Source organism: Mytilus californianus, unplaced genomic scaffold, assembly GCF_021869535.1.
Source record: "Mytilus californianus isolate M0D057914Y unplaced genomic scaffold, xbMytCali1.0.p SCAF_8, whole genome shotgun sequence".
Lineage (NCBI taxonomy): Eukaryota > Metazoa > Mollusca > Bivalvia > Mytilida > Mytilidae > Mytilus > Mytilus californianus.
Genome location: NW_026262734.1, coordinates 23,369,880 through 23,383,265, shown reverse-complemented (window position 1 = coordinate 23,383,265; position 13,386 = coordinate 23,369,880). Strand labels below are relative to the sequence as shown.

The following is a 13,386-nucleotide window of genomic DNA, read 5'->3' as shown; positions in this document are numbered from 1 at the left end:
ATTGTAGTGTTTGAAACATTAAAATACAGTAAAAACTTATTGATGTGTCAACTGCAGTTTGATACTTTTTTTTTAAATTTGAAGGATTGTTTAATCTAATTATTTGAATTTTTATGTGTACGATGTTACTTTTCTATTTGTATCGACGAAATTGCTGTCAGGTTCTAATCATTTCTAAAAGAACATCATGGATAAAAAAGTAAAAAAAGAAGCGCCCATCCCCTTCCAAAACACAAACACACGTTGTGTTGTTGTTGAATATTAGCTAGACAAACTAAATATATAGACCTAATTTCTCTAGATATCAGAAGCAATTATATATCATACCTTCGACGTTTACATTTCGTCGCACTATACCCTGCAATCCATTCGATTTTCCATCCTCTTTTGTAGCGGAGTTAAACATCGTTCGATGTTTTCCAGATTGTTTTCGTCTTATGATGTTTTTGACAGATTGTAAATTAAGTTCCACGGCTTCAACTTTTGGTCTGAGTCGGTTAACTTCCATATTACAATTATTGATTACCGCATTTTGAAGCATTACTTTTCCCTCTAGATACGATATCCTATTTTCATGTTGGTTCATCATTTTTTCGAAATGTATAATTTTGTTTTTTTAGAAAGGATATTTCGGATTCCTCTGCAACTGAAATGTCAAAGTACACCAAACTCATTATGAACCACACAACCAAAACAACGGACATTATTACTTATGAAAAATTTGTCGTTCTAATGAAAAATCTATTTGACAAACTAAGATATAATATAGACAAGGTATAGTTCAGGTCACACGTTATCTAGCTTAAAGTTTGTGGACGTCTGCCGGAATAGGTTTGCTGTGATATCTATACAGACAGTTGTTATAAGTATAAAGCATTTTTTGTCTTTTGTGCTGATCAATGCTTCTTAAGTGGATTGTAGTCTAACTGCAATACCTGCCAGCTTACATAAAATTAAGAAGTAAACTACACAATTTTAACCCCTTTTTTGAGATTGCTTGATGGTGTTTGTAGCAATAGTAAATAGTATTTAAAAGCAATTTTTTGTTTCAATGTGCCAACAAATTGACTTAATCCTAGACTGTTCAAAATAAAAGTTGACTTAACTTTGGATGTTTTGTTAAGCATCAATCGTTTACTTTTAAGAAAACTGTATGTCAGTGTTAATATTGTTTTAAACAATACAATAATACAATAATCTTGCTTTGAAATTGAAAAAATGGCAGAAATAAAATGTGCTGTTAAAATTTCTATAGTTGTCAAAGTCAATCAGGATGGTAAAGTGTTGTTATTTCATGCAACACTCGTAATTTTTATTCAACATGTTTACATGCTTAAATTGTTGAAATTCGCATGGAAAATACAAGACCAAATCAACTAACAATAGGCCAGAGTTAATGTACAAACAAGACACAACCATCAAGATAGTACATTATGAATACAAATAGCATGTTGATTAATTTCTCAATAGGTAAAAGAAAATGGAAGATAAAACACAGGAAAATAATATACATGTATATCGATAAAAAAACTATTGGTATTTACTTCATCATAGATTTGTTGTACCAATGTCTTTTCAGGTTGATTTTGCACCTCCAGTTGGTTATCAAGAACCAAAAAGACTAGAGAAAAAACATGATGAGAATGTAGATATGGATGTATGTATCACATAGATATTATCAAATGCTTTTTATAGGCAAATTGCATTTCAATCTCCAATGCCCATATTAGCCTGACAGCAGTGTTTGAATGTCTTATATATGTCTAGGGTTAACATGAGATCTGATATGAATGAAAAATATTTTATATATGTAAAATACTTTTTATATCATGGCCATCATGACACTTGATGACAGATATCTAGTTATTTATTAGAGGCAGGATATCTAGACTTGTGACTTATATCTTTATAATGTTTGTGTCATTATTGGTGATGATATGTTCCACAGCTTTTCAAACATTTCAAATATGGAGAAAGCTATCAATTGTATTTCAAAAGCACTTATTTGAATAGCAGTAAAATTAAAGGTTTAAGTTTTCAGTTTACATACATTGCACAAAAAAATGCTCGCCTGTCAAGACTTAACGAAGTTGTATGAAGTTACTTACCTTCAGGAAAAGATAACTTACATATTGGAAAATATTGTGGAAACATTCAGTCACTGATTTAATATTTCTAAAGCAATGGATTTTCCTTAAATTACAAATGAAAATGACATATTAATATGAAAAACATACGCTTTTCATTCATTGATACGAACAACATAAGATTTTCCTTCAATTTATGATTGAGAACAACAGTCTTTTTTGATATAACACAGAGCAGAAGTGCTGGATTTGCCCTTTATTTTAATTACACATTTTTTTTTGTTGGATCATTTTTATTGCTCTTGTCATTTAAGAACAACACAAAGAGAGACACGTATCCTTCTCTATAACCAAAACCTAGCCAATTAAAAATACACATTGAAAAAGCACACATGAAATTTAAATAAAAGAGCTTTTGACAACACATTACATTTTAACTGACAATGTGTAAACTATTCTGTACAAATACTCTGTTTACTCTATAACTAAATTTTGTAGTTATATACCCACACTAATCATATTTTGTTCCTTTACATTTAGTAAATAATTGTAAAAATGAAATATTTATCTTTACAAGGGGAACAAACTGTTGAAGAACTGTAGTAGTGCTAGTGAAATAAACAAATATTAAGTCAAATTTATCTTTTTGGAATTAATTTAATTTCATGGAAAAATAAAACGAATCAAAAACCTTTTTATTTGAAAATTTGAAGTTCATAATGTATCTTTTAACATTATTCTGAAGATTAAAGTTGTGAATAAAGTTTTCATTAGATTTTTTAATGTAAATTTCAGCACCATGCCTTGCAGGTAATGAAAATTTGTAATCATATTTTCACCTGTAGCTTAGTGTGATCGTGAATTCATTGTTTTTTTTTACGATTTCATAAACAAATTTTTGCTTTTATACTGACTCATAATTTTTTGCCTGAAAAAAAAAGACATGTTTCAAGCAAAAGGAGGCATTGATGGTTAAAACTTATATAATTTAATTACCGATTTACCCTGCTTGAAATTATAGTCACTCATTAGCCAGTGGACACCAACTCTATTAAGCATTTTATTAACGGTTGAGTAGGTTTACGGAAAATCCTCAGTCAGACATTTTATTGTAGGAAAAATAGTATTTTAAATAAAGATTCTGTTACAATATTCTGAAACATGTGGGAATTCCTGCATACAAAATATTTATTTTTTGCATATTTTTAATTAAAAACATGAGGCTACTTAGTCATTTGAAATATATCTAAATGTATTTTGGTTGTTTTGTATCTTTACACTGCAGTCTCATTAATGTATACCCCACTTTTCCATTTATTCATTTTCAAAAGAACAGATAGAGGGGAAAATGAACTGCACATTTTAAGACTAGGTATGGATTTTCTGAGAATTTCAACATAAAAAAATAAAGAGTTTGTTATGAAATATCAATCATAAATTATGAACAACCTTTTGATCTGAGTTTCACACTGTACTCAGATTATTTTAGTATAAACATTAACTTTTTTTCTGAGAAGTTTAGGCTTGAAATGAACATCGTTTGTTTACTATTTCCAACTTACCAAGTAAAACAATTTACATTTATTTGCAAATGTTATCCTAAAATATTCGCTCTGCACATTAGCAGTTTATTTATTATTTTTTTTGCTGATTGAAAAACAAATCAATTTGCTGCCTCATTTCACGATGTTGGCAGCAATATAAAAACCATATCTTCAGAGTGGCCTGATCATTGAAACTAAATACATTTTATTTGCATACAACATTCACTAAATCATAAGATTCCTAAAAGTTTATTTTCATTAAATCATAACATCAGCTTGTTATACACTTTCTTCATTGATGTTATATTAAGTGCTGAAATAAACATTTATATCAGTTTACACAGCTTTGTTTGTGATAGATATATTACATTTAATGTAAGGTAAACTTTTAATACATTAAAATATTTGTTTATATCATACTTATTCTTGGTAGTAAATAGTGACTTGTCTCAAATTCAAACATATGGTGGTAAGTTCACAGTCAAGCTTTTATAATCAAACCTTTATTGAATAAAGAATTTACCTTTGAATATTTTTTCATGAGAAATAATTATTTTGCATTATAAAATAAAAATGTGGCCAACAATATTTATCAAGATTCAAATTTGCTTTTTTTTTCCTTGTAAGTTTTAGATAGTTTGGTCATGTTGGTATTATAGACGCGTTTAAAAAAAACGAATTCTTGAGAGTATTTCACTAAATTTTGCCGTATAACATTGTCAGATTTTCATACTTTTGAATACTGATTTACACATATGACATTTATGCTTATCATTATTCTAGCTTATCAGATCAAAGAATTTTCTAATGTGCATGTACCTGATTTTGTTGTTTTCTCATGATATTGAATGCTGATAAAAATCTAGTTACAGACTGCATGTTATTATATCTTATAGCTATACTATGGTAATATTATGCTCAAACATTAGGAAACTTTAGTCAGTATACAAAAGTCTCCTGTCAGGAGGTTTAATCTCTTGCTATTGTAACAGTTGTTTACATAAAAATTGGCCTCCTGATGAACAAAAAAAAAATATGGTTGAAATTGTGTACAAAGAAGTTCTGAAAAGCCATGTAGAAACCACATGAAAATGCATGATGTCATTAGCTTAGATCATTTACGTTTCCTAGGAAAACAGCAATATACAAGTTACGATTGGTCTTCTCAACTTGATAATATTTCTGGACTACATCTCATCACAAGGCTTTTGCCCTACGATAAGATTATAGCAGAGAAACACCCTCACTTGAAAAATCATTGATAATATATAAATATGTTGCACTTTTATGTATTATGCAAAGAAATATTTTCATATACGAAATTTATTTACCTATATTTATTTTACAGAAAAAAATTAAGGGAGCAGATGATAATTATTTGTCACTTAATAGTATGCAAAAATAAAGCCAGCATACAAGATTGCAAACCTGATTTGTACGTGGAATTCATTCTTCTGATTGATGGAAGTCAAACCAAAGACTATTAAATCTGTATGTGCTGCTTCTCCATTACACAAGCACCATTCAGGTTTAAAATGAAAGACTATCAACACAATCAGAATAACATGCTAGGTTAAGGAGATATGTCCTCCTTTAGAATGTAACAATTTTAACCAAAGCGAAACTAGCTAGCATATAATAGGTGTCACTCGGGATTAAACAGTTGCTGGTTTAAATCGATCAGTTTTATTGAGTAGTATGTATCCAGCTGAAATAACGATTTTGTATGAAATATGATCAGATTTCATTACGGTACACTAATAATGACATTTCTTGATTGGGAAATTTATATATATTTCAGTTAATATTTTTTCTCTGTTTATTTCAGAATCCATTAGACATGTCCGAATATCTGGATAAGACATTACAGTAGGTACCAATTAAATGAGATGAAAATATAGAGTGTAATTATTTGAATAAATAGACTTTTTGCAGTATGTTTAAAATATAACATATTTATTTTCTTAGGTTTTCAAAACCTTTTTTTGTTTTCCTTTCTTAAAGTTTTAACAAGTAAATTTGTTCCCCCCGCACAACGCGTTGCGGGGGACCTGGAAATACCGGGCTTACGGTCTTGTTAGCGCTCTCACGTTTACAATTCTTGCCAGATTTGTATGAAACTTATATCGTAGGGTTAATACAGCAATGTCCTGGACAAGTTGGAAAATCAGTGCAGATCAATAATTTATAAAAGAGTTATGCCCCTTGGAAACATTAATCATATTGAAAATTGCATCGTTAGCGCTCTCATTTGTACAATTCTTGCCAGATTTTCATGAAACTTATATTAAATTATAGGTTTATATTAGCAATGTCTTAGACGAGATAGAAAAATCAGTGCCGATCAATTATTTTTAAAAGAGTTATGCCCCTTGGAAACATAAATTTTATGGAAAATTGCATCGTTAGCGCTCTCATGTGTTCAATTCTTGCCAGATTTTTATGAAACTTACAGCATAGGTTTATATCAGCAATGTCTTGGACGAGTTCGAAAATCAGTGCGGATCAATAATTTATAAAAGAGTTATGCCCCTTGGAAACATTAATCATATTGAAAATTGCATCGTTAGCGCTCTCATTTGTACAATTCTTGCCAGATTTTCATGAAACTTATATTAAATTATAGGTTTATATTAGCAATGTCTTAGACGAGATAGAAAAATCAGTGCCGATCAATTATTTTTAAAAGAGTTATGCCCCTTGGAAACATAAATTTTATGGAAAATTGCATCGTTAGCGCTCTCATGTGTTCAATTCTTGCCAGATTTTTATGAAACTTACAGCATAGGTTTATATCAGCAATGTCTTGGACGAGTTCGAAAATCAGTGCGGATCAATTATTTTAAAAGAGTTATGCCCCTTGGAAACATTAATTATAAGGAGAATTGCATTGTAAGCCCTCTCATATGTACAATTCTTGCCAGAATTTTATGAAACTTAAATCATAGGTTTATATAAGCAATGTCTTGGACGTATTTGAAACTCAGTGTCGATCAATAATTTTTAAAAGAGTTATGTCCCTTGGAAATATTAATTATATGGAAAATTGCCTTATGAGTGCTCTAATGTGTACAATTCTTGCCAGATTTTTATGAAATTTCTATTATAGGTTTATATCATCAATGTACTTGAAGAGTTCAAAAATCAGTGCCGATCAATTATTTTTAAAAAATAGTTATGCTCCTTGAAAATATTGATTATAAGGAAAATTGCAATGTTATCACTCTCATGTGTTTATAAATTTTTTGAAACTTATATCATAGGTCTGTATCAGCAATGTCTTTGACACTTTGAAAATAAGTTCTGATCAAATATTTTTAAAGAGTTATGCCCCTTGGAAATATAAATTATAAAGGAAATCACATTGCATTTGCTTTGAAGCCTTTATTTCTCTTAAGATATCAATAAAAAGTTTAAAAAAACATAAAAAATTGTTTTTTTTTTAAGTTATTGCCCTTGTACCTTGGATAGATAAAATATTTGCAACGCAGGGGACATTGGAACTCTGTTCTTTTATAGATTCATTATCATTATTATACATATTTCATTGATAATCTTCAAGAGTCAAAGCAATATATGACTCATATATGTATAACATGTAATCCTTGTATTGAAAACATTTAGAATTAAAAACTTATGTATTCTGTATTATTCTATACATATAAACGTAGAATTAAATTGAATATGGATTCATTAAGATTGAATATGGATTCATTAAAATTGAATATGAATTCATTAAACTTGAATATGGATTCATTAAAATTGAATGTATGGATCCATTAAAATTGAATATGGATTCATTAAAATTGAATATGGATTAATTTCCAGCCTCCTCCCACTTTATAATTTACCTCTTACATGGCTTTATAAAACTCTTTGTTCAATATTTAATTGTAGGCATTTAGTGGTTCTGGTAATAGGTTAGATGGAAAAAAAGAAAGGTCTGGATGCTGCCCAAGAAGCTAAAAACTCAGTTCCACATAAAAGGTTAGTAAAACCTGATGTTTGTGAAATCAAAGTATTTAATGCAGATTAATAGAAGGCTCTGATATTGGTCAAGGGATGTTAGCCTGGATGAAATGAAAAATGCCATGTATTAATGACGGTCTGGATGTGAGGGGGGTGGGGGGTCTTCATTTCTTTATTCTTTTTTTTTTAGATCATTTTGCTCTTTTCTTTATTATTTCATGGATATTTTATATCGTGGTTTTGCCAAATTCAGCATACGAACGCCAGTAGAAAATTTTTACTTTGTTAAACATTTGAATTTGTGGTTAACCTATTCCCATGAAATCCATGAAAAATTGATACCCTACGAACAATAAGCGCATAAATACACAAAACTGGCTGTTCTGCGTTACGCCCAACTTATTTATACTACCAGGTATTCTCAATTTGCGACATCAAAACCAATAGTTTACGTAGGCCAAGATTCAGATACAATATAATTATCTCTATTCTAAAGCAAAATAAACAAATCAGTCCATTTCAATTTATTTACGGTCTAAAATTCCATAAAACGAAAATTCCGCGAAATGATGTTATCGTCTTTGTATGGCAACTAAACAAGGTGACGTCATATGTATGCTTCCGGCTTCAAATGTAAACACCGGGCGTTTTAAAGCTTCTTGTATGCCTCAATGCAATAAAATTACATTAAAAGGACATATCTAGGTTAAAAATGTGATTTTTGAAAAATTATTATTGAATAATATAATATTACTAATATTATCATATGGGGGTAAAACGGAACAGCCAAAACAGTATCGTGTGTATAGGGTTTTTTAACGGTTAACAAAATTACCGAATTTGTCCTATTAGAATCGAAATAATTTATGGCAGCCGTAGATTTGTTTTCATTTAACCATGGATTGGGCATTTATATTCGTATTTTAGCCCTCGCTGTCGCTCGGGATAAAATAAGCAAATATAAATGCCCAACCCATGGTTAAATGAAAACAAATCTACGGCTGCCATGAATTATTTCTTAAATAAACATATACGACCAGAAGTGGGACTCAATAGGGATTGCTAGAGGCCCTGTTGAAGGCCTATCAGCCTGTGTTGCACAACGACAATTTGTATAAGGTTATCTGCCCAGGTCACACAAGAAGCACTTCATAAAGGGTCATCAATCCAGTGTCATATGGACGTATGCTCGCATGAGCTGCTTAATTTCGGCTGTGTAATTTAAGCAAAATGTAGCATATTTTCTTGAAGTTTGTGATAATGAATGTTTACATATACTCTAAAGTCAGAAATTGTTGTGATTATTGATCAGTAGGCAAAACTGAAATTAATGAATGCAATTTCAGAAAATGCTGTATATTATTTAAAAAGGAATCAGAATTTAAAAATACTAGTTCTAACAAGTGCAATAATAATACTGTTGTATTTTTCACAATTATAAGATCAATGCTCTTAAAACATTTTCATTAATATCATAAGAAATGTAGACGTGTTATCATTTACAATGCAATTTTCCATGTAGTTTCTATTTCCCAGGGAGATCACTACTATAGAAATAGTTGGATAGGCACTGATTATCAAACTCGTCCATGACCCTGATGATCTACAACTTCGATATAATTATGCCCCTGCCGTACGTCTCAAAATTGGTTTCTGTACTCCAACTTAAGTTTCCCTTGACCAAATGTTATGAAACTTATACACAAATCTTACTTCCACCAAACACAGATCAAGTTCAAATTATGGTGGGGTCACTTTTACCATTCTGGAGTTATTACCCTTTATAAATGAAAAAATGCTGAATTTGTCTTTTCAGCACTCTAACTTTAATTACTTTGCCTCAACCAAAAGTTCTGAAACTTATACACAATGCTTATTACCACAAAACACAGATCAAGTTCGAATTCCGGTGGCATCACCCTTACTGTTTTGGAGATATGTCCCTTTATATATGGAAAAATTGCAGAATTTTTTGTTTCCGTTAACTTTAGTTTGCCTCAACCAAATATCATGAAACTTATACACAATGCTTATTACAACAAACCTTAGATCAAGTTTGAATTTTGGTGGCATCCCTTTTACCATTTTCAAGTTATGCCCCTTTATAACATTATATGCAAGCGGGGACATCATCTGTGTCCCTTTGACACATTCTCAATTTATTTTCATAAAAATCTGTCAAGAAATGAAGGCCTTTTATCAGGTACCATGTTTCATCAACGGCATAATGATTTAGACTCTCTGAACTTTTTGAAGTGTTCCAATGACCATATGTGCTGTATTAATATTGATCATTTTCATTTCATATCCAATTTTCTTCTCTTTAAATATTTTCATCTGAAATTATTTCCTGTTTATGTAAATATTCTGTTATTATATATTGCGCTATTTAATTTATGTTGTGCATAAAGTGTGTGTCAATTACCAAGTATGCTTTAAATATATGAAATTTTGTAATAATATATATTCCTACTCTTTAATTTCCACATGTTTGACCTAGATTTACCTTGGTTTAATGTAAAATATGTTACAACATGATCTAGCATCATGTTTACAAGATTCACAATTCAAATGCCTTTACATACAGGTGTTCTAGTAACCCAAACATAATTTCCTTAATATTTCATGAAATTCAAAAATGTTGGAATATACAGAATAAAACCCAAAATTTAAAAGATTATCAATATCAGAAAAGCTATAGATACTTGCTGAACCTAAAATAGTAAGGTTTTTGCATTTACATCAATTTTATTTGAATTTCAGAGGAGTCCCAAATTATAAACATAAGAAAGGTACCATAACATTTATCAGAACTCGAAGGAATATCACAGATAATAATGAGGTAAAGTGATGCACTTTTAATATCTTCTTGGTTGTTGGTTCAAAGTCTCATTGACACATTTATTTTACCTCACATATTGTTCATTCATTTACCATAACCTCACATATTTTTCATTCATATACCATAATAGGAATAAAGGCTATGATTATACTTTAATGGTTACTGTTAAAGTATTTATGGTACATGAAACTTCAAAGTTTCTTTTAAAAATGGCTTGAAACTATAAGTTAAGTGTATAACTGTTTTATTTGTACATATATTTGAAATTTCTTGAATTGTATAGGTTTAGTACTGGTGATGTAAGATTTAAAAAATATGGCCATTGAATGAAATTTAATCAGTTACATTTGAATATTTTCTATTAATTCTTTTTATATCATTGGATGGTATATGCATCAGTTTCACTTTATATTAATACTCCATCTACCTCTAAAGCCTAATGCTTTGTGTATATATTATAATTACTTTAAAAATAAGATGTGGTATGATTGCCTATGAGGTAGTTATCATCTGGAGACCAATTGCCGTAAATGTAAGAAATTATAGGTCACTGTACGGCCTTCTACAAGACTATGTAATATGCAAAACTTATACTGTATGGTAAGATATAAGAGGCCCAATTCTAACAAATTGTGAAACAATTCAAATGAGAAAAGCAACAGCCTGATTTATGAAAAAACAATAAACTAAAATCAGTTACTGAATTATACAACTTATTGTATTTATAGTTCTTTAAACGTATATATCTGTATGTATTTGATCTAACCCATCCAGTTCATTTTTGTAACTTTTCTTTTCTGCAGGAGGAGGAAAAAGATTTTGAAGCCTTTTCAGGTTCAGGTCAAATGTTACGGAAGAAAGAGAGGAAATGAAAGGTTTATTTTTATCTGACTTTGCAATGGAGAACTGGCCAAAGATGTGCAGAGGACGTTTATTTTTTTATTTTTTCGTTAAAAAGAACTATTGTACTTCTTTGACATATCTGTCTTGGAATATACTGTGAAACATGTACATACAGACTTGATAAGACGATTAAAGACAATAGGAATATGTTAGCAGAAATAATCTGCTTGTGTTTATTTGCAATATGTTATAGAAATACAAGATTAAAATTTTATGTACAGTCTCTAGTGTGTTTCAATAACATATCTTCATGCCCAGAAGTAACTCATGAATATCTGTACATGTGACAGTGATATAACTTATGTTCTAGATGATCAATCCGTTTGATACAGATTTGCATACTTGTTTATATATCTTTAAAATTTATATCATAACTTATGGGCTGTATGTATTTGTGAGCTATATTTACATCTGATTTTTTGGTTACTGTCCATTGAGTGTGTTGTTGTGTACATTTATGGACAACAAACACTGCACTAACACTATACAGAAGAGTATTTAGCCAGAATTCTTCAAACTGCTTCACAAAAACAATTGTCATAAAAGATGATTCCATTTCAATCAATTTTTAAGAACATTATTAATGAAAAAAATACTAAATATTTAGTCAAATTGAATAACAATTTTAGGTCATCTGATATTAGAATTTGGTGTTCTAGGAACCCATATAACCCTGGTCTCACAATAAGAAATGAGAAATGAAAATTCGAATTGACCCTGACCTGTATTTCATATTTCATATATGATGCTCAGTGTTGTGCTTTTTGTACTATTGTTTATCTTTTCAGTCGTTTATCATTTTTGCCATGGCATTGGCAGTTTATTTTTGACTTTATCAAAAAATATTATAAACATGATAGGTTAACGAGCTATTTTCAAGGTATGGGTTGTAAAAAATGACACATTTTGTATATATTAATCAGATCAAACATGAAATAGAAAACAATCCTGTAGATTCCTTCATAGATTATACAATTTCTGAAGTACCTCCCTTTGATTTAAACAATAGGGTAACACAATTTGAAATCAATAAAAAATATTCCACTTTTGTAAAATTTTTAGTAATTATAAGAAAAAAGCACATACAATTGTTCATTAAAACTAAAATTCTTATAAGTAAATTGCATTACTGCATTGAAGATTGCTGACTTGATTAAAATTCTATACCTATTGTTTTCTGATTAACAATCCAAGATTGGGGAAGCCTCCCACACTACATTAACATATGAATATTTGGAGAGTGTGTCCATGGGACACATATGATGCCCTCGCTTGCATATAACCTAATAAAGGGACATGAATCTAGAATGGTAAAAGTGTCGACACATCAATTCAAATTTGACCTGTGTTTTGTGATAATGAACATTGTGTATAAGTTTCATAACATGTGTTTGGGACAAACTAAAGTTCGAGAACGAAAACCAATTTCGGAACGTACTACATACGGACGCACGGACAGACGCGCAGACGGAGTTGGACAAGGGTAACACTAAATGCCCCCTTCGCTGCGACGGGGGCATAAAAAAATACTTTTATTAACACATTGACACCAAAAACAAATATTAATTTTAAGGTAAGTAAGGTGAATAATTTAATTGTCAAAATCATTATACTGAACTTAATCAGTACTTTTATGATCTAAGACATTGTGTTCAAATTTCAAAATATTTGGTTAAGAGGTACCTTCCTTAAACCAAAGAAATATCAATTTTTATGGTAACGAAATGGCATAATTCTGTAAAGAAAACCATCAAACTGGAACTTGACCTGAATTTTTATTGTATTTTCATTTAGTAGATTTAGTCAAGTGGTTTCCAAATAATCATAACACATTGTACTTTATTTTAAGGTAATTTGATTGATTGGTGTTTTAACGCTACCTTGAGCACTGCTGGCTATTTCCTGATGGTAAGTTTTAATTGGTGGTAGAAGCCGTATTGCCCGCAATTAACTTCAAACCCATCAAACTCATTCCATTTCTATCTGTGTCAAAGACAACAGTTACGTGTTGCACTTGTGAAATTGATGAATTTTATACTGA

At 30.0% G+C, this 13,386-nt stretch overlaps 1 protein-coding gene across 6 annotated transcripts in view; it reads left to right on the top strand.

Annotated features, from left to right (window-relative positions):
* Positions 1 to 11,568, top strand: part of LOC127711442 (ubiquitin recognition factor in ER-associated degradation protein 1-like) — a 410,122-nt gene extending 398,554 nt beyond the window's left edge. For 3 of the 6 annotated variants that reach the window (XR_007986703.1, XR_007986702.1, XR_007986704.1), the window contains exons 16-18: positions 7,529 to 7,618; positions 10,364 to 10,442; positions 11,246 to 11,270. Coding sequence is in view for 3 of the 6 variants with exons in the window: in XM_052217501.1 (XP_052073461.1) it covers positions 10,364 to 10,442; positions 11,246 to 11,314 (148 nt within the window). In the remaining 3 variants the exon portion in view is untranslated. Of the gene's footprint in view, positions 1 to 1,579; positions 1,688 to 7,528; positions 7,619 to 10,363; positions 10,443 to 11,245 lie in introns of those variants that run through there. The other 3 variants (XM_052217512.1, XM_052217511.1, XM_052217501.1) reach the window with 2 other exon arrangements.
* Positions 11,569 to 13,386: the final 1,818 nt, after the last annotated feature.